Raw genomic sequence first — 24,938 nt, forward strand, 5'->3', positions numbered from 1 at the left:
CTTTGTGGCCATACGAATGTTTCAATCGGTGGTCACTGAATCTACACTGTTTCCTTTCGTGCGGTCCACTTGAGTTTTGTATCCACCTGATTTTCAGTCGCATGACTTAAAATGATTTTTCAAAACGGATGGACGGTGTTGATTTCTCACAAACATCACGGTAGGCCCCAACTAGCATCCCAGTGCAGGAACTTCCTGCAGAAGGCTTTGGCAGGAAATCCGTGTCCAGTTGGAAGTGCCTGCGTATCAAGCGTATATACGCAGCCGAGTATCATATTACACCTATTCATCCTTACTGTCCTAGAGAACACCAAAGCTCTTTCTCTCGCTCTCCCAAGGAAAGCCGTCAGTCATGGACGCCGTTGGGTTAGATTCCGACGGCCGGGAATTCACGAACGCCGGAGAGATGTGGAGAGAAGAGATCGGAGGAGAAGCAGAAAACGAAAAAAGACAGGAGTGGTATAGAAAAGGCGTCGGATATTGGGAAGTAAGCCTTTTTTTTTTTCGGTCGATACTCTATAACCGATATGTCGGCCGACACCTCGTAACGTTTCGGTTTTTTCACTATCTGCAGGGAGTAGAAGCTTCCGTCGATGGAGTTTTGGGCGGATACGGGCACGTGAATGCAGTCGATGTGAAGGACAGTGAGGCTTTTCTCAGGAACCTCTTGATCGATCAGTTCGGTGGAGGGGCTCGGCATCTCGTAGCGCTCGGTAATTCTATATCGATAAATTGACGGCTGAGATTATTATTTTTTGAGGTTTTGGGAGTTGGGTTTTCGTTTTCATGATGGATTGTGCTGTACCCAAAAGATCAAGGTTTTCTTAGGCACATCTATCTAGATAAGGCCTGTCTAAATAGTCTCACATGGATATATACCTATTCTTTTGTCATGATTCTTGTTTGCCAAAGATCCTGGAATAGTCATGGATGGACAAGACATGCGGAACTTGTCGCATTCGGCACATTGACACTTGAGAACAATGCTGGGTTCATGTAGATTGACAGTCTGGTCTACGTCCAACAAGTGGCACATGTGGGTCACTTGAAGATGCATGATGACATATTTAGCACATGTGGCGTGCTTGAAGTAGTGTGGCACATGTGGCATAGTTACGTGTGGGCACATTGACGCATGTTGGTTTGAAGGTCGGATTTGGAATATGTGGGATGCTTGAAGATGGAAGGTCTCACTTGTATTAAATTGGTACATGTAGCACATATGCCTTGCTTGTTTAAAAAAAATAGATACTCATTTGTTTACCCTTTCTAGAATTGGCTAGAAACAATTTCTTATTCAATTAGCTTATAGAAGTTAATGGTCATTTTTTTGGATAGTCGTATCATAAATGTTATTGGAATTGGTGCTTGGGGTGCTTGGCAAACCAAAGATAGACGCTTTAACAGGCACCTATTCAGATGAGCCTATGCGGACAATACTTTTTCAGTTCCAATAGGCCCTTAGGTCAAGCATAGAGGAATGAGTTGTTCACTAAGAAAAAAGAGGGAAGATTACAAAAAGCTACTGTCAATGCCTTTTGGAATCACTTGATGATAAAGTAGGTTGTATGTTGTATTTGTTTGTTTGAAAGCTTATCACGTCTTTGTTCCCTACTGCCCTTTCATCTAATTTTCTTTGATTTTCAAATTATTCTGTAGGATTATTATTATTATTATTATTTTTTTTTTTGGGGGGGGGGGGGCGCGGGGGGGCGGTGCTAAGAGTGGAGCCAAGGGTAAAGTACAAAGATCAAGGATTAAGGCTAGCCAAAGGGGAAGACTGTTTCAACTTTCAGGAGAGGGCTCCTGTATTTGTAGGTTTTAAGAGGTGGTTTAGGGTACTTCTGTTATAGATGGGTTGGAAGTGTTTGATATGTGTTTACGTGGCTGGAAGTTTGGAGGACAATGTGTAGTACAATTGTTCAAGATGGTTGCCCATGTTGTCATCATCCAAGAGGTAGGAGGCTTGCATGATTGTTGTGTTGTTCTAGGGTACTTTGGTAGTAGCATATAGCGGAGGATAGTTTTGTCCTAGGTCTTCTCAGGAGTTCTTTTAGGGTTTGTGCTGGGGAAATCAGAAGTTCAATGGTGAAAGGGGCATTCCATTATGAATTAGGTATGGGACTTTAGGGGTCTGGAAAGCATGGTTGAGTTTGGAACGCCTTTTTATATAGGCAATGGCTCAATCATATATGGTTCTTGGCTTGTTGTTAGAGACTTTGCCATCTTTGCTTTAGGTCATGGGTTCAAAATGGCTTGATTTGGCAGTCAGGTTGTGAGGCATTGGTCCTTTATGTCAAGTCTTCAAAAATTATAGAAGTTTTCTTCATGTGAAGAGTTCATAGTTGGGAGAGTTTAGGTCGGAATAGTCATATGGGCCTTGTGTTTTGTAGGGTCCTGATGGAGATGGAAGTTGAAGAGCTTGTGAGGATGCTAGGGATGTTGGAAAAGACCCGAAAAGGGTTGGTTAAAATTGAACGTCGATGGGTCTTCGTGTGGGAATCCCAGTCCATCCGGGGGTGGGGGCGTTTGTAGGGGCGATTTAGGCCAGTTCTTGTTTGCCTTCTCAAGTGGTTTTGGCGTGGGTTCCAATTTTCGTGCCGAAGCAAGGGCAGTGGCTGATGGCCTTGCTATGTGCGTGCAACGCGGGTTCTGTAGGATTGTTATGGAGAGCGATTCTAAGGCGGTCGTGGACTTGCTCGCTAGTAGGGGCTCTCCCCCGTGGAGCATGGTGTATTGGATGGCCCGCATTCATTCTCTTCGGGGTTTAGCCCAGATTTCAATCCATTATACCCTAAGGGAAGCCAACAATGTGGTGGATGACCTGGCTCGACTAGGCAGCATGTCTCAGTCATTTAGGGTATTCCATTCGCCTTCGACTCTTCCCCAGAATGTTCGTGGGGCACTCTTGGACCGGTTGGGTCTGGGAGCTATTAGGGAGTGTTGATTTTTTTTTTTTCCCCTTCTGTTGCGTTTGTGGTATAGGATAGGCAGGACCAACCCCCTTTTTTGTTGCTGGGGTCTGCCTAAATGTATGCCATATACAGTTTGCCTTGCGCTTCAAGTAAAATATATTTTTAAAAAAAGGGTTGCTGGAGAGAGTGGTGTTTAACTGATTAGGGCAAGATTGGAGTGTATGGAGATGACAGAGGTCTGGGAACTTTTTTGTGAAATTGCTTTATGGAAAGGTGACAGAGGAAGAGGTTGGGGGGTTTTGACAACATGGTTGTGGGGTGTTAATTGCCCTGAAAGAAATACTTCTTTCGATTGGCTTGTGGGTTGGGATAAGGTGCTCACAGCTGATGGTCTTTATAATAGGCAAATGATAATTGTGAACGGTTGTTGCATGGGTAGGAGGGATGTTGAAACCGTGTGAACAAAACAGTGGATCAATAAGAGATGGTAGACTAAAAATGGCGTCTCATCACTGCCCAATTATAGATCAAAGGGTGGCTTGGAGCCTTGTGTTATGAAATCTTTGAAACAAAAAGTTGATTTCCTCAAATCTTTCAAAGATGACTCCAATGGTGTTCACAATGTTGAGATTCTAGGTACCCTTGGTTATGGTGAAGGAAGGGATTAGGCACCCTTGCCCACTTGTGTAAATACAAAGTCTCTACATCAATGATAACCGAAAGTCCGAAAAAGGAATTTCAACAAGGTGTGGTTTGATGTTGGCTTAAAAGTAAAAAAGATAGAGAGAATTTGGAGGATTGGAAGTAGAATGTAGGATGAGAGAAAGGGAAGGTAGTGTAATTCAAACAAAATTGTGGCAAATTGGCCAGTGGAGCTTCTTTGTATGTTCTTGATCTCCTTCTTTAAGTCCTTTAAATCTCCTTCAAATGCTCTTGATCTCCATAGGATTTGGGTATCCCTTCCTTTGTAGAGGTTTACGAAGCTGGTTTGCTCAGTCAAAGAGCCAGGCTGTCCTCCCTAGCCTATTGGGATGGAGGAATTCTCATGTTCTCAAGCTGAGGAACCATTCTACCTTGCCTTTACATGGTTTTTTTTTTTTTTTTTGAAAATTTCTGGAATTTCTGCATGAATTGTGCGAAGGGCATGTTTGGTATCTGAAAAAGTCATGTATGTGCAAATTTAACTGGAGAGGCAAATATCAAGGAGTCTATTCGTGGTTTGTTAAGCATTACTAGGCACCAATTCCAATAAAATTGGTGATAAAACTATCCAAATAATTGACTTTCACCTTGTATAAGTTAATCTTGATAAACATATTTTTTATCTATCATTCATTGGGAGCACAAATGAATATCTATTTTTTGTATACATGCATGGCATGGCACATGCACCACACGTGCTGCATGTATCATATGTGAGACCGTCCACACGTGCTGCATGTATCTCATGTACCACATAATTTCAAGAACCCCACATGTGCTCATGTTCCCATGTGTATATTTGTCACCATACATTTTCAAGCACCCTACCCCCCCATATGTGCCAAATGTGCCACCATGCAACTTCAAACGATGCACATGTGCCACATATGCCGCCATTAATCTATATCTTGCTTGTCCACATGTGGTGATGTGCCAAATGCGTACAAATACCACATGTACTTGTCCATTCTGTTCCAAGGCGTTTGACAAAAAAAGGAAAAAAGAAAAAAAGGGAATTTATGAAAGCAGGATAGCATATCCATGCAAGCCTATCCAAACAGGCTTTAGATGAACTGATGTATCCTTAATAACTTATCCGAACACAACTTTGATGGTGACCAAATGAGCCCTAAGGGATGGGTTATGCTCTTAGAAGGTGGAATCTGAAGGCCAAGTCTCTCTTGGGGGAGAAGGGTCTCTATTTAGAGAGGTTTGGAGGGGTAGCTTTGCAATTTGAGAGAATTTAATGGGTTTTCTAAAGGGTGAGAGGTTTTTGGGATGGATGACAAGTGGTGTGATCTAAAGGGTTGATAGGGTGGTTTGAGCCTAAACTAGGTCACTTGAGGGTGAACGATGCTTTACTTGGAAAGTGGTGGTGGAAGTTCCTCGCCATTCTTCCTCACTTCCGTGAGCGCCACCATTTTTCAAAAAATCGTATTAAAGAAAAATGAAATGATTGAAATTCTAAGTCCATCAATCTGAAAGAGGGAAGAGAGATCAAACAGCGTCCCCCGGGGGGGGGGGTTCATTGAGATAGACTGATGGCTATAGGAGGTTTTTATAGGTTTGGGTTTGGAAAGGGTAGGATTTAACTGCTTTTCATCTCATGTTTCCTATATGGTAAAATTGGAATTTCACAAACCAAGAGTTGTTAGGGAATTGTTTTGTGAATAAAGGCATGCTAGGGTCCAACTAAGTATCCTGGGGTTAATTTTGTAAAAATAAGATCAGAGGGGAGAAAAATGGCTTTGGGGTTTTGAATTTCTGTGCAAGGGTGTAATTGTAATTTTGAAGAGTTCCCCCCATGAAAATTAGCCTGGTATTTTTTATTAAATGTCGGTGGTTGAGCATTGAATTTAGGTGATTTTAGGCTTCTTGGAAATCTGGTTTGATGGGCTATTTAATGGCACCAGTTTGAGACTAGGATCCTATGGGGTTAAGGAGATATGGGCTTTGGAAGTCGGGAGAACTTTCTGACACTGAAGTTCAGCCCAGTTTCCGCACACCCTCTGGGTTTTTGCTCTTTTCTTGTTGCCTAGAGATTGGGTTGATATGGCTTTTTGCTCATTGGAAAGCTTACTCAAAGGGCTACACAATGGACTAGGAGATTTTGATACTTGGGTTTGCAACAGTAGGGGTCTGTTTGATAAGTGGGGGAATCCATAGGAAAAGAAATGAATTCATAATCATTATTTTCGAAGGTACAATTGAGAAATGGAGTTCAATCAATTCCATTGTCAACGATGTGTTTGATTTGCAAGTGGAAGTCTCCAGTTCATCTCACAAAAGTCATCTTGAATCTGTGCTTGGAAAATGTAGAACTGGAAAAGTGTAATAATTGTGCCTTGAAATCTGTGGTTTTCTTTGCAGATCAAACAAAGGAAAATGTTAATAATTCTACCTTTTCTTTTATCAAATGGGCCCCAGAGCAATTGAGACTCAAAGGTGGAATTCAAAAATCAGGGTACTCTCTCGGATGCATAGTGGATTTTATACATTCCACGGGTATTCTCGAAAACATCTCTCTGGAACAAAAAAAAGTACTTTTGCATCCTAGAGAGGTCTTGAAAAAAAAGGTTGTGGGCCTCAGACATGGGTTGGGCTATGTCCCACAACTTTCAGTCTTCTTTGGATCTATTGCTGAGGTTTAGGAAGGTTTGGGTGAAAGCTAGGTTTAGGTTATGGGTACCAGGCTACTAGTATGATTACTGCAAAATTCAAGGTCATGCACGAGACCTTCCACTGGGGATATTTGCCACGATTTCTTATGCAAGGTGGGGTTTCTACGAAGTGAAATCATTTACTTGCTTGTTGTTGTTTTGTTTCAAAAATTTAGTGGTGTTACTGTAAAAGATTTGGTGGTGCTTGGTTAACATCTGGATCTATGGCCACAATGATGGAATGGTCAACAGGGTTTAGAAGGGGCAAAGGGTGCTGTGTTGCGGAATCTGTTTGTTTTTTTTTTTTCTAAATCCATTCTCGTTAGTTGGAAAGAGAAAAACAATAGAGCTTATAACAGAATCTGTTTCTCAGGTAATTGAAAAAGTGAGAGGCTATGTGAGTGAATGAGCAAGAGTCACCAAAGAATTTGCAAACTATAGGAGAGGATTTTTATAAGAACTGGGAAGACATCTTGATGTGTGGATTTGTGGTCCCCCTGTGGGTTGTATTCTTCAGCTTTTTTGCCCCTCGTTTAACAAATTACTTGTAAAAAAATAAAAAATAATGCTGTTAACCATGGTTTTTTTTCTTAATGGGGAAAATTGACTAACTGCAAGTGCCATTCACATTTTGAACACTTTCTTGTTGCTTGGTTTTCGTGCTCCAATCTGGTCTCTGTGGTTCAAGTTTTGATTGGAGGGCTCTTCAATTTCCTATTTGAGGTTGATGATTTTGTGCGTGTCCTTGTAGAATCTAGAGTTACGTTTTCTAGAGGTTTCAGAGTCCTGACCATGATCTGGGTTTTAGTTTATTTATGCATGTTTCACTGTTTTAATCATGGGTCATGATCTAGTGCGAATCTTTTCACCACAATTGTGGTGCAAACAAGTTGTGTGGGCCCATTGTTATGCGTTCATGACATCCACTATGATCATCATGCACGTCATCCCTTGTTAGGAGTGGATGCCATCAACACATTATGGTGGGGCCCACAGTGGTCGTTGGCACCACAATTGTGGTTAAAGTTTTGGCACTTGATCATTTCCTTTAATCATATATTTGAGCTTACTTATAATAATTCATTTAATTTCAATCTTTAATGACATCTTTTGTTTGCATCTCCCATGGGGATTAGTTTGGGTATTTGCAGTTTCTTGTGTTTTGACGTTTGAATTTTAGTTGGAAGTGATGAGTATAAAATAAACTACTTGATGAGTGGATGTTTACTGGCTTATGGATCCTTAACAAATATTTGAAATTGGTACAGATTGTGGTTCTGGCATTGGAAGGGTTACTAAAAATCTTCTTCTAAGATTCTTTAATGAGGTGAGGATTACTGATATCGTTATTTCATTGTGCATTTCTTTGTTATAACTTATGCCCTTCAATATCGTCAAGATGCCAATTTGTTGGGATTTTCCTCCTTTTGGCTGTCATTTATCAGAAAAAATTGAAGATGATAGATGTGTCTAAATTTCACAGGTTGATGCATTTTAATTGCAAAAGATAAATATCTAGAGAGTACCCATAAATCATCTCGCCATTTATTTTTTCTTTGGTCTTTTCATGGCTTTAGTCCCTTGATCACTAAGTATTGCATGACCAAGCTCCCTTGTGGAAAGGCATTTGGATCATGCACATTCAATCATTTCTTTTCATGAAGGCAGGGATTGCAGCTTGTTTTCTACTCTCTTTGGTTTCTTGTGTATTTTTTCCCCTCATATCTTTCTTACTTTTTTGCATTGCCTGGGAAACAAAACTCGTAAGACTTGTCTTGACTCAGTCTGACTGAGTTTGACTCGTTCCCATTCTGGTAGTGGTGACTTGTTTTGTTTCAGATTAAAACCGATGTGACTTGGACGATACCAAGTTGCACCGGACAGTTTTTCAAGCCATGGTTAGGATATGTTTTTCCAAACCATGCTTATAGGATGATGTAGTTGAAATGAGGATGCTGAGATGGATGAGTGGTAAGACAAGGAAGGATAAAGTTAGAAATGAATGCATTCAAAGGAATTGAGGAGTAGTGTCAATAGGTAATAAGATGAGGAGAAGTAGACTTAGATGGTCTAGCCATGTGCAATGGAGACCAAGAACTGTGCCGGTTAGGAGTGAATTGGTTCAAGTTGAAGGCTTTAAAAGGGCAATGGGAAGGTCCAAAAGGACTTGGGTGGAGGTAGTAAGAACAAGATGAGGAAGGATGAGTGGCAAGATGAGGATGCTGAGATGAATGAGAGCCAAGACAAGGAAGGATAACGTTAGAAATGAATGCATTCGAAGGAATTTAGGAGTAGCATCAATAGGTAATAAGATGAGGAGAAGGAGACTTAGATGGTCTAGCCATGGGCAATGAAGACCAAGAACTGTGCCTGTTAGGAGTGAATGGGTTCAAGTTGAAGGCTTTAAAAGGGCAATGGGAAGGTCCAAAAGGACCTGGGTGGAGGTAGTAAGAAAAAGACTTGAGGACCCATTGTTTAACCTATAGTTGCACAAAGCATGAAGTGAAGTGGTAAGAAATTTGGGTGTGGGAGCAGGGAAGCATCTCTTTCAAAATGTAAACAAGTATAAACATGTAGGGAGTGGGAGCGGGAGCTAGATTCCGAAGTAGGGATTCGAAGTGGGAGTGGCATCTTGTTAGAAGGATCCTGCAACTAAGGTTTAACTGGAGATGCAGTCTGTAATAGAGTGGAATGGCAAAACATGATTCATGTAGCTGGCCCCAGTTTATTAGTATAAGGCTTAGATGATGATGATGGCTAGGATGCAAGGCATGGAAATGATGAGCATTTCAGAGATGTAATTATTAAGATGGATATGGGGGAAGACTAGGAAGATAGAACCAAGAATGTGGTCATTTGATATAGCTCCAATAGGAGATAAGACAATGGAGAGCTGATTGGGATGATTTAACCATAGTTAAGGAGGGAACTTCCTTTAGGGTTGAAGGGCCTGAAAAGAGAATGAGGGGAAGATCTAAAAGGACTTGTATCGAGGTGGTTAGAAGGGATATGAAGGATGGTTCACTTGTCAAGAATGGGGCTTTAGGAATTATTGGCCAAACAGGATTCATAAGCCAACCCCAAATAGCTGGGACAAGTCTATGATGATTGTAAAACCACAAGGACTACATTGTGGAAATTTGAATCTTGTTTATTTCATTGAGAATAACTTAAATATATAGAAAAGTCGGAGATCCCGAGGAGATCTATAAGAGATCTTAATAGATATGCTTATTAATAAATATAGAAGATAATCCTAATCTAATAAGATACTCTAATCTACTCTAACGTCCCCCCTCAAACCAAATGTGCTCTGAAAGGAGTAACTTGACTTTGAAAGGTACAGTGAACGCTTATTAAAAAAACAAAAGAAAAAAAATTCAATCATAACATGAGGCAATGAAACAACAAGTGACAAAAAACGAGCAGGCGCTTTTGACGACTTCTGGGATGTGAGCCAATAACACTTCCAATTACTGATGAATGACTTATTGGCACTTCCGGTGGTCGTGATTTCACCCATTGTTTTTCCGGTGGTTAGGATAATTGTTGCTCTTCTGATGGCTTTAGATGTTTTGATAGCCAAAAAGGGGTCCAGTTTATATGCCTGACACAATAACAAGTCCAAATGCCTCACACAAAACGAAATGCATCTTGGCAAAAGGCCTAGTCGAGAAAGGCACATTGGTCGAGAAAGAGACATCATCAAAAGTGTATGGAAAAGATGATTGATGGTGTGACGAATGGGATGCAATGGTGCTGATGATGCTGAAGATGAACGATGAGCATCAAAACCATAGATGAGAAAACCAGATAAGCAAACCAAGAATAAAAAACAAAGAACCCTCTCTCTCTCTCTCTCTCAGTAAAAACCCAATAACAAAGCCCTAGAAATCTCCTCCTTCAAAGAAAAGAACTAGAAAAAAAACCTTTTTCTCATGTAATCTGATCTGTTGCTCGACAATGGCTTGAACTAGGCTGGTAGACGTTGGAGGATTCCAAATGTGTGGCTGTGCAGTAGAATCGTTGATTTCGTGTTGGATATTGGATTGAAGGAGGGCCAAGCGCTGATGATGAGAATAGGTTAGGGATGGCAATGGTTTCTAGCGACAAGGGCTAACTAAATCTGGTGATGCTGCAAATCGAGCAGCTGCAGTGCTGCAGTGGCTGGAGAATTGATGGGGACATCACGCGCACACGCGCACTCACGCCACCCCTCCTACGCACGTACGTACGTAAAAGGAGGACCCCACCATCGATCTGACTCGATGACGACGTCTAGGGAGGGCCTCCTAGTTAGAAGTCAAGTTTTGGTTCAGAAAAGTGGCCCGATAGTCAAGAAAAGCCCACTATGGGATCTCATGATCGTGGCCCACTCGTCGGATTGGTTTTATATTTTAGGTTTTGCTTATTGTTATTATTTAGAACATCGTGAACGCTTTAGATTTTCTTGTTTGGTTTTTATTTTAGTTTACTTCATCGCCAAGTAATAGGTGTCGCACATGGTGTGAGTTTTTGCGTATGGGGTTCTCCTTATAAATAGGCACCCTTTGTAGTTCTTTTCATTCATTGAAGTTAATAAAAAATTCCTGCTTTATTTTTCTGCTCTCTTCGTGAGTTGTGGAAGAATTCAAAAGTGGGTGCGAAGCACTCCCTTTTCGAAGGGCTAACTACCGTGGTGCGAAGCCACATCGATTCCAATTCGCCCCCATCTTCCATCATCTTTTTTTCCATCTTCTCCCACCATACGTACTTCGAATTTGTCCTTTTGTTGCATCAGATTTCTTCATTACAGCAGGTTTCCAGATTTTGGCTCGCAGGCGGGCTGAAACTTCGGCGGAGCACCACGCACAAACCGTACATCGGATCGAGCTGAGATTTGGGGGTTTTGGAGTCCATCCCTGGCCGACCAGGGCCAAGGTGGCCTTTTTCTGAATAGTGGGCTCCACATACGTGCGGCCGGGATCACACGCATGTCTGTCTGGGCCGTTGTTGCTGTCCACACGCGGGATCATCTTTTGGCTCAGGTTTTTATCCTCTTTTATCCTCTCATAGCCGTTTTTCATGAATCCTAACCCTAGATTATATGATCCCTAATTGATTTGCCCCTTTTTATCACCTTAAGGCTCCTTGAATTGAAATTAGGGAATCCCTTGGATTAGGGACTGATTTTTATGCATGAATAGTTGATTTTATTTCCTTTTGACATCGTTTGGTTTATAATTTTTATTGGTCCAGTCCTAACCTGTGTCGGCTTGGACCCGCATAGATTCCCCTTTTTAATTGAATGTTTGGATTTTCATGTGGGACGTGGAATTTGTGTGATTGTTTCTGAATTGGTCAGATCTAAGCCTGAAATCTTGCATATCATATTTAATTTTCCATGTCCTGCATCAAATTTGGTATCAAAGCCTAGGGTTCTTGTAGGGAATTCATTACATGTTTAGGGTTTGGTTGTTTATGTCCATTACACATCAATTCTCATCATATATGGCTGTTTAGAGGTCCATAAACCCTGAAATAAGCTGCTGAAATTTTCTGTTATCCCCTTATTTGAATTATTTTAGAAATTAACTTAGTTTTCTATTTCTAGGTTTATAAACTTTCCTTTTCTGTTTTTTTATAAACTAATTTTTTAGAAACTTTCTTAATCTGTTTTTAGAAACTAATTTCCTTTCCTTTTTCTTTTTAGAAACTAATTTACTTTCCTTTTTCTTTATTTGAAACTAACTTACTTTCTATTTTTAGCAACTTTCCTTTTTTCTTTTTCTTTAGAAACTAGGTTGTTTTTTTTTAAGAAACTTTTCTAATTTGTTTTTTGTTTTAGAAGCTTTCCTAATTTGTTTCTTTAGAAACTTTCCTTTTTCGTTTTTTAGAAACTAGGTCGATTCTTTAATTTTTTTTTTTTTTTTATTATTTTTTAAAAATCTCTTATATTTTGACAACTAAATTGCTGAATTTTGGTTGGCACCCTACACTAAACATGGAACAATTGCAAGAGTCACTAAACAAGTTGTCCCAGAAGTTGGAGTTTATGATTAAGCGCTTGGAAATGGACCAATGCTTTGAGCAGCTTGATGAACGCATTGCCTGACTAAAGGCCATCGCCAGGACAAACCCCACCATTGGGGTAGATGTCCAATCTCAGGCAGGTAGCCTGAAGGATAGACCAATGAATGGAGTTGGACAAGGAATCAGTTATGAGTGTGCACTCGTGTACCCACCCCATAAGGGACATCAAGACCACTATTTTGAGGGGTACAACATGTGCAGCTTTGTGAGAGAGTGCACCAGATGTTAGTGTAGAGTTACCCACTGAGGTCATTTCGGTAGTCAATGAGTTTCGTGATGTTTGTCCTGATGATCTACCGGATGAGTCCCCTAGGAGGGATATAGAGCACACCAGAACATGGGACACCGTAATACCTACAACCGAGTTTACGTTGAATAATTTGTCGATAGGTCCACAGGTCTAAGTCCTCGTGAAGTCTTTACTGATTATAAACCTAGGAAACTTATTGATCTTGTCCCTATGTCACTGTCCCATAGGCCATCAGAGTTTGTAGAGTCTTTTGCGCATCACATTCATTTATGGCATCAAGAAATCAGGCAAAAGATCATGACTAATAATGAACATTACACATTTTCTACAGACCAGTATAAATGTTTCAAAGGATTCAATATTGGAGACTCTGTGATGGTCTGCATCAGGCCCGAGCGGTATCCTTCGAGGGCCGTTCGTAAGTTACACGCGTGTAGCGCTGGACCCGTCAAAATTATAAAACGAAACGGTCTCAATGTGTATGAGGTAGATCTTCCACCTTCCATGGGAATTAGTTTCACATCCGATGTGGAGGATTTAGTTACTTTTCAGGGGACCACTGATACTTTGTCCGGCCCTTCGCCCACCCATCCTGATTTCTCATATTTATCCCTTGAACCATGGCCCCTTCCCAACCCATTTTCTCAGCCTCTACCTCCCATATCTAATTTTCCTAACTTTTCTTCCCAGCCTCTACCTCCTATACCTACTCTTCCCGACTCATTTTCCCAACCTCTACGTCCCATACCTACCCGTCCCAACCCATTTTCCCAGCCTCTACCTCCCATATCTTCCCTTCCCAACCCATTTTTTCAGCCTTTACGTCCCATACCTACCCGTCCCAACCAATGTTCCCAGCTTCTACCTCTCATACCTACCCTTCCCGACCCATCTTCCCAGCCTTTACCTCCCATACCTATCCTTCCTGACTCATTTTTCCAGCCTCTATCTCCCATACCTAACCTTCACACACTCAAAAAGGAAATAGGGGATATCCTGGACCATCAGATAGTTTCAACGTCGGACGGTGGGTTTTAGAAGTATGTGGTTAAATGGAAGTCACGCCCAGCTTCAGACAGCACGTGACTCACTGAGGAGGAGCTTCAGAGACTTGATCTTGACATCCTGGAGCGGTTTAGGAGTTTTATTTAGCCAGTGGCGAAATCTTTACAGCCGGGGAGAATTGATGGGGACATCACGTGCACACGCGCACTCACGCCGCCCCCCTTACGCATGTACGTACGTAGAAGGAGGACCCCACCATCGATCTAGCTCGATGACGACGTCCAGGGAGGGCCTCCTAGCTAGAAGTCAAGTTTTGGTTCAGAAAAGTGGCCCGATAGTTAAGAAAAGCCCACCATGGGATCTCATGATCGTGGCCCACTCGTCGGATTGGTTTTATATTTTAGGTTTTGCTTATTGTTATTATTTAGAACATCGTGAACGCTTTAGATTTTCTTGTTTGGTTTTTATTTTAGTTTACTTCATCGCCAAGTAATAGGTGTCGCACATGGTGCAAGTTTTTGGGTATAGGGTTCTCCCTATAAATGGGCACCCCTTGTAGTTCTTTTCATTCATTGAAGTTAATAAAAAATTCCTGCTTTATTTTTCTGCTCTCTTCGTGAGTTGTGGAAGAATTCAAAAGTGGGTGCGAAACCCTCCCTTTTTGAAGGGCTAACTACCGTGGTGCGAAGCCACATCGATCCCAATTCACCCCCATCTTTCATCATCTTTTTTTCCATCTTCCCCTACCATCCGTACTTCGAATTTGTCCTTTTGTTGCATCAGATTTCTTCATCACAGCAAGTTTCCAGATTTCGGCCCGCAGGCGAGTTGAAACTTTGGCGGAGCACCACGCACAAACCGTGCATCGGATCGAGCTGAGATTTGGGGGTTTTGGAGTCCATCCCTGGCCGATCAGGGCCAAGGTGGCCTTTTTCTGAATAGTGGGTCTCACACACGTGCGACCGGGATCACACGCACGTCTGTCTGGGCCATTGTTGCTATCCACACGCGCGATCATTCTTTGGCTCAGGTTTTTATCCTCTTTTATCCTCTCATAGCCGTTTTTCATGAATCCTAACCCTAGATTATATGATCCCTAATTGATTTGCCCCTTTTTATCACCTTAGGGTTCCTTGAATTGAAATTAGGGAATCCCTTGGATTAGGGACTGATTTTTATGCATTAGTAGTTGATTTTATTTTCCTTTGACATCGTTTGGTTTATAATTTTTATTGGTCCAGTCCTAGCCTGTGTCGGCTTGGACCCGCATAGATTCCCCATTTTAATTGAATGTTTGGATTTTCATGTGGGACGTGGAATTTGTGTGATTGTTTCTGAATTGGTAGGATCTAAGCCTGAAATCTTGCATATCATATTTAATTTTCCATGTCCTGCATCAAGAATGAACGAAAGCGACGATGGGGAAGAACATGGGCGTTGATGGTGGTGAATTGGGTTGTGAGTGGTGGCCCTGCTCAGACAATTTGGGCCGACTTACGAAGGTAATGGAGATTTCACGGGGCAAGATGGAGGAGAAGGTGTTGGATTGGGTCGGGCCAGCCGACAATTGCAGAGGTTGTCAGAAATGATGGCAGCAGTGGCAAATCAGGCAGCAGAGGGTTGGGGCTGTGGTGTAGAGCAACTGTGTGTGGCAGGCGGTGACAATGGTGACAGATTGAAACAGACAATGATGGGTTGCTGGTCGGCAGGGAACACTGCAATCAGCTGTTGTGGTAGCTGTGTACCATATGATGGAGTCAGAGATGGGCAGCAAAGATGCTAGAGATGCCGGATTTGATGGAGCATTCTTGTCCGGATGATTGGATTGTCAGAGAAGATGACAAGCTTAGACCTTAATGGCAATGGATTGAAGACGTTGGATCTGACAAAGATAGTTCATCATGATGCTTCGGTGGCAGTGGACAGAGATGGGTGCTGGAGGTGTAAGGGATTTGAGGTGGCGGTGGACATGGCTGGATGTTTCAGATCTGGCTGTTACTTAAGGCAGTGGGTTAGAGGTTGCCGAAGAACAGGTTTTGGTGAAACGGATGGGTTGCCGGAGCTCTGGGATGCGGTTGGGGGATTGTCGGAATGTGGTGGATTGCTGCTGAGATGTGGGACTTGCAACGCTGTAGGAAGGAAGAAAGGAAGAGAGAAAGAAAGGGAGACTAGGTTTTTACGTTAACTCTGATTTCGTGAAAAACCACATGGACTACATTGTGGAAACTGGAATCTTGTTTAATTCATTGATAATAACTTGAATATATAGAAGAACTGCAAGATCCTGGGGACATCTGTAGGAGATCTTAACAGATACACTTATTAACAAATATAAAGATAATCTTAATCTAATAAGATACCCTAATCTACTCTAACAATGATGATGAAAGTGAAAGGATTATATATACTGATGTCTACCCTTGTGTACCTCTGGTAAAGCATGATTATTTTCAAACATCTTGTATAGTATACGTGCACTGTAGACATAATCTTCCTTCAAGTAAATTACATACTGCCAAATTGTCTTACAACTTCAATATATCATATCCTTCTTCTCAATGAATATCTACGTTGAACTTTCTTTCTTGTTTGCTTCTTTGGAGCTTGCGGTTTAGGCTTGCTACTATTAAAATAATAATAACAATAATAATAATAAATAAATAAATAAATAAAACAAAAAAAAAAACAACTCGTGATTTAGGATTTCACTACCTTTTTTTTTTCACGGACCGGTACATCCATACATGTCTAATGAACTATCCTTGGATTCAGGTGGATCTTGTTGAGCCAGTATCACATTTTCTGGAGGCTGCCCATAAGAATTTGTCCCCTGAGAATTCTATGGTTTCAAATTCGCACAAGGCCGTCAATTTTTATTGTGTCCCGCTTCAGGTAATTTTATTGCATTGGAGGATCACTCAAACAGCTGCAATGAATTAGTTTCTATTATTTGGGGGAAGCGATCAGGTGCTAAACACACACCCTTAAGTTATCAAGGACTCTCTATACATACATTTGTCACGAATGTACAAGATCTCGACTGTTCATCTGTTAAACCCTGCCTTGGATGGATCCTACCCAAAAATCCCAACTGTCAGAGATCCTAGCTGTCGGTTGGTAAATTTCTGTCCATTGAATTTTGACCCTTAGCAAAAGTTTGTTTTCCTAACCATCTTTGTAATAATCAGAGTCCTAGACTGGTGCGACTATTTTGGGTAGTGCCCAGGGAATGAATGGTCTGGACCGGATCCTGCACTTGTGTGCCATCCGTACAGAGATCGTATGATTGATTACTAACTCAGATATACTTGATAGTGTCAGAAGCTTCTCAAAAGATTTTAATCCTTTATAGGGTTCTCTATGCAAACATTGTGTGCAAACTTTGGTTGGCTTGTCATGACAGGAATTCACTCCAGAAGTAGGAAGATACGATGTTATATGGATCCAGTGGTGTATAGGGCAGCTTGCGGATGATGATTTTGTAGCATTCTTCAACCGAGCAAAGGTAAATAAATTAAAAATCTACTTAAATTCCTTGGAAGCAATGTCCTTACATTCATAAAGCCACAGTATTCCACACATTTTTCTTCCATGCTTCTACTTATACATGCTTTTGCTTTTTCTTTGAACCTATAAGCGAATTAATATGGAAATTCTAAGAAATTTCTTTCAAGAAGCAGTTTGGGTTTGGTGAAATTCCCCCAAAAAAAAAGAGAGGAGAATTTTGAGCACATTCTTTCCACAAAATGTTTGGGCTTCTTAAAAAGTTTAATTATAGTGGAATAGCTGAGTAATGAGCTGGAAACATGATGCCATTGACCAAGCAACAGATTGATTTTCTTTTGGCCTCTAGGCCCAAGTCTAGGTGATCTCCTCTTCCTCTCCACTCCCTCTCCGCATCCATATATCTAGGGATGGTCCCTTGTTCCACGGACCATGCTGATGCTGAGTTTGACCACAGCGATGGGACCCACTTGTATGAAAGCTAATACCATTCGTCCATGTTCCATAATCTAGGGATGTTTTAGAGTATTTGATCTCTCTCTCTCTCTCTCTCTCTCTCTCTCTCTCTCTCTCATCCCCTGCTGCTATCAAACAGTTAATAGTCAGATATTGAGCAAGATTTTTAGTGGGAGAACATGCTACCATAATTATTCATAGAAAAATGCTACTAATATGCACTTCGTAGAAGTTCAATGAAGTGCCATCCTCACCATGCATGGCTAAACATGTATGGTGATCCACCACTGATTTGGTGCCCAGCACATGATGAACTACTGTTCAATTTTTTGGTTAGTTATCCCCATCAAGCGCTGACTGCTCTTGATTTCTTAAGGTAACTGCCCCATCTGCAGGTCATTCATTGGATGGGTACCACAGCCCAATTGCCTATGTTTTGGGATATGACACATCCAAGTGGGGGCCATCAAATCAACGGTCCTGATCTTCATACATGAACTCCATGGGAGGTGTTGTGGTGTTCACTTCATGGAACTCCATGAAGAGCATGCACCATAAGAAAGTATCCCTCAGATGTAGATGATATACAGTTTGCAGACTGCCCTACCCCTAGACCTTCTTCCAACTTGTGCTTTCATGCAACTTCCTTCATGGGAATGCAAACAAAGTCTTTAACAAAAGCATCTTGGTCATCTTTGTCTGACACAACATATGAAATCTATAATAATTGTTATTCAGTAGAAGAACAGGAAAAAAAGGTCGAATGGAAATGAATCTTACTTACATTTTGCATCTAGCTTCATTAACATACATTGTAAATTTTTTTTATTTTTTTATTTCAAAAAAAAAAAAAAAAGAAGAAGAAGAAAAAAAGAAAGAAAAAAGAGAGGCTTGAGGTTCTCTTTTCAGCAAGTAAAATACTATTGACATTAAATGAGGTATCATGCAATGCTTGAGACGAGGTGGTACCATATCATTTTGGTTTTCAGTTTACTCAATGGTGCCATGGTTCAATGATCCAAAGTCCAAACCATTGATATGATGGGCCTCGCCTGCATGGCTAGGGCATTTTCTTGGCCTTTTTGGTTGAATGTGAACCGTTGCTGTATTTCTTAACTAGGGCTGTCGACGGGCCAGGCCTGGTGCTGAGCAAAATTTAAATTTAATAGGGCCTGCCCAGCAGGCCCTGCCTGACCAGATAAAAAATTGTGACCAGAAACAAACCCAGGCCCAGTCCTTTGACTGTCCTAGTCTTAACCACCCATTCCTTGGCCACCTATTGAAGGGTTAGAGTTCTTCCAATCTTGGGGATAATTCGTGAATGAGCCATACACCATGGCCTGACTTGAGCCACTTGTATAAACTGAAAAGCGTATGGTATTGTGCAAGCTTTCGCCCCAAGCATTGTATAAAATACCTGTTACAGTAGAAATTTCCTTTTGTCTCTTTTCTTTCTGTGTGTGGACCCCAATCTCCTTTGCTTTTGTTCTTGCTTGATTAACACATTCTTGCCAATCGACAAACGAAAGGAAAAAGTTAAAGGCTACTAATTAAGTTGAAATAAATTAGACATCTGATTTCCAATAATTAGAAAATTAAGTTACATTAAGCAATGTGCCATTATCGTAATTAACATGTTTCCTCTAATGTCTCTTTCGGTGCTAATTAATATTTTATTCTCAGGCTGGCCTCAAACCTGATGGGTTTTTTGTCCTTAAGGAGAACATTGCCAAAGATGGTATCTCTCTCTCTCTCTCTCTCTCTCTCTCTCTCTCTCTCTATATATATATATATATATATATATATATATATATAAAGATTCTGGACGCACACTCATTTGCACTTGCACACAGACACACTAGCATGCATTCATCCATCTTTTCTTTTACAATGTGTGTGAACTAAATCTATTTGAAAACGAGAGTTCTTTATATACACCTGGCTGAAAGATGGAGGCCCTCTTTCACCATTAGAAATGGAGGAATTATAGGATTCTCACCCTCAGGATATGCACATTTTATTCATTTAAAAAAAAAGAACTTTGTACAAGTGAGCACATGATGGGTCCGGCTCCATGGCTCAGTGGTAGATGGACTTTGTTTCAACACTGAGATCATGGAATCGAGTGCCCATGTGGCGTGTGTGAGTGTCTTAAAAGAAAAGAGCACATGAAGAAATCCAAGACATCTCTGCATTTACCCTACTCAGAAAATTTTCAGATTGGATGCTCTTTGCTACCAATCGTAGGACTTCTCTCTGTTTCATGTGTAGTCTGTTGCTGTATTTCTTTTCTTGGCTGTCTTTCTGCCGGCCACAGATTGAAAGGTTAGGATTGTTCGCGCTTGGTCCATCTGTGGTAGGACCCAACAGAAAACAGTCTAGATCACTGAACCGTGCTCCGCTTGTATAAAGCAGAAAACCTGAGCATACTGTGCATAGCCTTGGGCAAGGTGCGCCATAACTTGTGGGGGTGTAACGGCCGTTATGTAGTGGTAATGGTGGCAACCTTTACGCATTATGGGGTCCTAATGGCCGCAATGGAAAAGAAAAGAAGAAGACCTGTCATGGCCCCATATAAACCCTGTAATGGCTTTAACGTCCCCCTAACAGTCCGTAACAGGGCTGATACGGGTATTTATTTATTTAAAAATCCACAACAGCTGTTATGGGGGCTGTATCCTAACGGTAAAGTGGTGGTTGTTATGGCCACTTTTACTGCTACGGAATACCTTCGCCTTGTTAAAAGAGATAGGTGCGATAATGTCTTGAAAGAGGTAGATACCATGCGAAATGGGTATTTTCATCTTTCTTGTGTAGGCCATAAAGGTCGGCCACCTTTTTGGCCTCCAGCCCAAATCAACATGATGGATGATGGAGGTGGCTGAACTTTTTGGTTGGGGGAGATGGGAATGCTCTCTCTCTTTGTAAGAAAACCTTTTGAGTGATTCAATAGTTTTTGTATGCAATTGAAAGTATCCTGATGATGTGCGTGCATGCATGCATGAATCTGACCTGCGCTGGACCAATCTACCGTACCTCGTACATGTCTATGGAGGGCTTGAGTTTCTGTAATGGAATGCTATTTAAAAAATGGCGGCAACTCATCCACACAGATGTGGCACTGCCAGAGCTATCTAGACCATCCAAATTTGGGGTCCCATTGTGGATGGTGCATGTGTCTAAATTCACTTTGAGAAATAAATCCTAACCATCTATTTTTGGCTAGCAAATGAATGGTAGAAAGTAAAATAGTTAGTGGTCCAAATTGAAAGAAAAAAAATAAAATCAGATGGTTAATATTGTTTTCTCAGTGCAATTTTTCTGGTTATGCTCCATTCACAGATGGGTCAGAGATATGGATGGCATGGGTTGATGCAAAGGTATTCAATAATGGTAATGGTGGCGTAACAGCTACAGTAATTACCATTACGATAAAGGCCGCTACGGCCTTTGCCCTCCGCTGTATTAGGCCCATACAGGCCATTTTTTCCGTAACGGCCGTTGTGTAACGCATAACAGTTCCCACTGTTACTGTCATGTAACCGTTTTTTAATACCTTAGGTTGATGCACAAATATGCCATGCGTACGTTTGAAAAGTCACCACCATGTTTTAAATGGTGCCAAACTAATGTTGGAGTGTAGCACAAGTCACCCTCAACATGGCACTTGGTTAGTGAAAGTTACATTACCCCCCTACCTATGTGAGTTAGGCCAGTGTTTCCGGACATGCACTCACATGATTTCTTACATGGTGATTTGTCGTTGCATGATTTAAACTCCTAGAAAATGATTGGGATGCATCTATCGCCTACTCCTTGAAGTCCAAGAATCGTGACTCCGATCGCATGATTGCAGAATATCCCCCATTTGAAAATGCTCATAACATCTTGAAATTTGGCATGTGAGCTAAATTTGTGTTTGCATTTCTCTAAAGTATATGCTGGTTTTTTCAATGTGTATGCCGTGTTTTCGACAATTCAAGCATTGTGGAAGGAGTTCGTTTTGCTTCTGTTGCGACTCAGGATGCAGCATATGTCACTGCCCAATGGGGCCCACATGCCGAGTGGTCCAATAATCGGCACCCTCCAAGTTTTGGAATCTATGCTATATGGCCCACTGGAAGAAACTCATGCTGAATGGATGATTGTGATGATCATTATCTGTAGATGAATTCAGAACAAGTAAAAGAACATTTTCAATGGTTTGCATTCAGCTCTAAAAATCAAAGGTTAGGATCATGCCTGAAACTTGATTATGGGATAATATCTTGTTTATGGTAGTAAGGAGAATATGGACCGTTCAAATAATCGGACCATCTCATGTGGGGCACCATGGGTGGTGACATACTTGGATCTTGGGTGCGGTAGTGGCAAAATCTAACTCTTGTGGAAGACTATTGTACTTTAGCAGGTAGTGGCCAAAATGGCCACCTGGAAAATTCTGTTGCATTTATTTATTTATTATTTTTTATAATTCATTGCATGAAGGGAAACTTAGAAGATTTTAAGATCATTCATATCATGTGCATGCCATTCTTTTGTTATTGTCAGCTAAGAGACCACATGTTGACAGGATTTGTGTTGGATAAGGAGGATCGGAGCATCACTAGATCTGATTTATATTTCAAGGAGCTCTTCAACCAGTGTGGATTGCATATTTACAGGATAAAGGTATGTTAAGATTGCTAACATCGTATTGATGAAACCTTAGCGGGCTACAGGAGCCGTTCCTTGAGCCAGAGCCATAGGTTTAGCCAATCTCAGTAGCCGTTCTGTTTGTATTTGGATTCACAACTTAACAAGAGTTCGCACGTGTTGGATATTCAAGCTGTGCAAAAGATGGGCCTCACCATGAAGATGACCCAACACAAAAATCAGGCCGATACTCTCATCAGGTGGGCTGACCTGTGTGAAAAATGACAGGCAGTTGAGATCAGGCATGCAGGTTATCTGATTCAAAAGATAGGCCCAACCATGAAGGTCAGCTTACCCCCACTCATCAGGTGGGCCGACCTTTATGAGGAAAAATGGGCCGTTTAAATCAGGTGCACATGCTGCCTGATTCAACCTACACGTGGTGTAGCCTACCCGTTGAGTGGACTGGCCTGGTTTTTGCACCAGGTGATCTTATTCTGGGGTCCCACCTTTTGTCCATGGCTCGGGTGCCGAACACATGACATGTTGGCATGGGAGAAACCATTGTTTGCAAGCTTCACATGCAATGGGTTGTCTGTGATTTTATTCCTATTTAAAGAAAAAAAAAAACTCAAGAGAAAATCATGAGCATTTCCTTCAAAGCATACTCAGACCAATATTGGGGCCGATGTAGGGTGGTGTCCTCCGCAGCTAACAAAATGTATTAGGTTGGCTGTCAGCTTTCTGCCTTTCCCTGTGGAAGTCACTAGTCTGTTTGTTCCGGCTCTTGTCTTAGCAGACTGCCAGTTTTGGGATGGAAATAAATTCCGCCTGTGTGGATTCTCAAGAGACCCAAGTGCACCCAAGTGATCATTTGTTTTCTTTCATTAAGCTCTTGTGAGTGGTGACAATTCTAGTTTCTGTTCTGAGGTCTGATTACTCTGCCCACAATGATTGGATTCAATACAATAGCTCCCTGTAACATAGTTCAAAAACCTGAAAAGTTGACTTGATATCCAGCTGGGTCAGGTCGACTCAACTCGAGACACTCCAGATTTAACAAATACTGCAAAGTAATTAATAAATATTGCCAATTTCTTGTGAAGTAGGGAAAAGAGGGCAAGCTCAGTCAAAACATTGCGCATGGGAAGTTGGTAATGATGCATTCAACTCTTCTTGAGGTTTGAGTGGAGTCACCGAGTTTTATAACTATGCCCTATGATCAAGTAGACACTTTATGGCACAACCTCATTTGATCGAAAGAAATTTGGGTTTCTTCTGTCTTTTTCTTAAATCATATCTTTGGGTTTGTTTCAGGACCAGAAGGGATTCCCCAAGGAGCTTTTTGCTGTGAAAATGTATGCGTTGGTAACTGACCCGCCAAGGAGAGTTCATGGGACCAGAAAAAAGATGCGGCCCAATATTCCCGCAGTCATCAAATCATGATTCTCCTCAGCGGAAGCCAAATGGACGGAATGATTCTTTTCTGATCACGAATTCGGCAGATATCGATTGACATCTTGTCTGCTCGGTGTGAACTTGGCAGATTGGAGATTGCTTGGCATTTGAAGCTGTAAAATACCAAGGTGAGTGCTCAAGCTTTGTAAAATTCAATTGCTTCTGCATATTTATATCCTTGTGGAATTCCAGAGGTTGTAGAATGTTAGCAAAGGAAATCCAAGACTAATTAGATGAGTTTGGGATTTGTCTTTACATAATCCATGTCCTCTGTCTGGGTTGTTTTGATTCGAGTGAATTTGAATGTCAGGGTATTCTAAATGCTCACTGCTCTTGCGATTCTGGTGTAAACATAATCTGTAATCAATGGTTCATCTCATGTGGGGCCTATATAGTTCATTCATACTCAGACCTTTGGTCTGTTAGGTCTCACCCACCCTAGAGCAAAAATCAAGTACAAAAACATCTAAATTTTATAGTTGTGGCCCACTTGAGATTTGGAATATTGTGATTTTTGGGTAATTATTTCATCCTGATGAGACACATCAGATGAATGGCTTGGATGACATAAAAACACAACGGTGGGCCTACAAAAATTAATGGGGGACATTCTATCCCAATTGTTCCCTATGGTGTTGCCCACAGAAGTTTTGAATTATCGTAAATTTTCAGTTCCTGGTGTGGAAATGTGGTAGGGTACCTGATGGATGGGGTGGATCTCAGGAAAGCAGTTTCTAGGGTGAACATGAGGGTGAGAACCTGATGGACGGGTAGGATGTCATGAAAGTTCCACCCTCGTGGCCAGCAGTTAGGGGTAGTTCTAAAATGATTTTGATTGTGATGGGACTTGCTTGAAAAGGTGTGGGGCCACCATATCATGGTGGGGTCCACAAATCTCTGGCTACTGACGCTGCCAGTAGCGAGGTGGCTACTGCACAGTGCTCTGTGGGCGCCACCATGATATCTGTCTTTTATCCATGCCGTCAACCTGCTGATTAAGTCACACAGATGTGGATTAAAGGAAAACACAAATATCAGCTTCTTCTGTAACTTTTGTCGCCGTAAAGTTTTTAATGGTGGGCGTTCAATCACTACTGTTTTCTTGTGGTGTGGTCCACTTGAGATTTGGATCTCTCTCATCTTTGGGCTCCCGCCCTAAAATTATCTGAGAAAATAGATGGATGGTGTTGATAAAACACATCACGGTGGGACCCACGGAGCCCGCCACCTCGCTACGGGCAATCCACGTCCGTTCAATACCGAATCCGAGTCCCGCCGGCA

General features: G+C 41.5%; 1 protein-coding gene across 1 annotated transcript; it reads left to right on the forward strand.

Moving 5' to 3' along the window:
• The first annotated feature begins 282 nt into the window (after positions 1–282).
• Positions 283–23,917, forward strand: LOC131220859 (alpha N-terminal protein methyltransferase 1). Its single transcript, XM_058215710.1, has 8 exons — positions 283–487; positions 575–713; positions 7,546–7,604; positions 16,377–16,496; positions 17,008–17,109; positions 19,248–19,302; positions 22,138–22,235; positions 23,517–23,917. The coding sequence occupies exons 1-8, from the start codon at positions 353–355 to the stop codon at positions 23,643–23,645; spliced, it is 837 nt and encodes a 278-aa protein (XP_058071693.1). The 5' UTR covers positions 283–352; the 3' UTR covers positions 23,646–23,917.
• Positions 23,918–24,938: the final 1,021 nt, after the last annotated feature.

The sequence above is a fragment of the Magnolia sinica genome, chromosome 12, assembly GCF_029962835.1.
Source record: "Magnolia sinica isolate HGM2019 chromosome 12, MsV1, whole genome shotgun sequence".
NCBI lineage: Eukaryota > Viridiplantae > Streptophyta > Magnoliopsida > Magnoliales > Magnoliaceae > Magnolia > Magnolia sinica.

What these genes read in the sequence shown, in the direction of transcription:
- LOC131220859 (XM_058215710.1), top strand. Translation starts at nt 353, where the DNA reads ATGGACGCCGTTGGGTTAGATTCCGACGGCCGGGAATTCACGAACGCC. An exon ending in TTTATTGTGTCCCGCTTCAG is followed by an intron (nt 16,497 to 17,007) that starts GTAATTTTATTG and finishes TTGTCATGACAG; the next exon opens with GAATTCACTCCAGAAGTAGG. An exon ending in GGAGAACATTGCCAAAGATG is followed by an intron (nt 19,303 to 22,137) that starts GTATCTCTCTCT and finishes ACATGTTGACAG; the next exon opens with GATTTGTGTTGGATAAGGAG.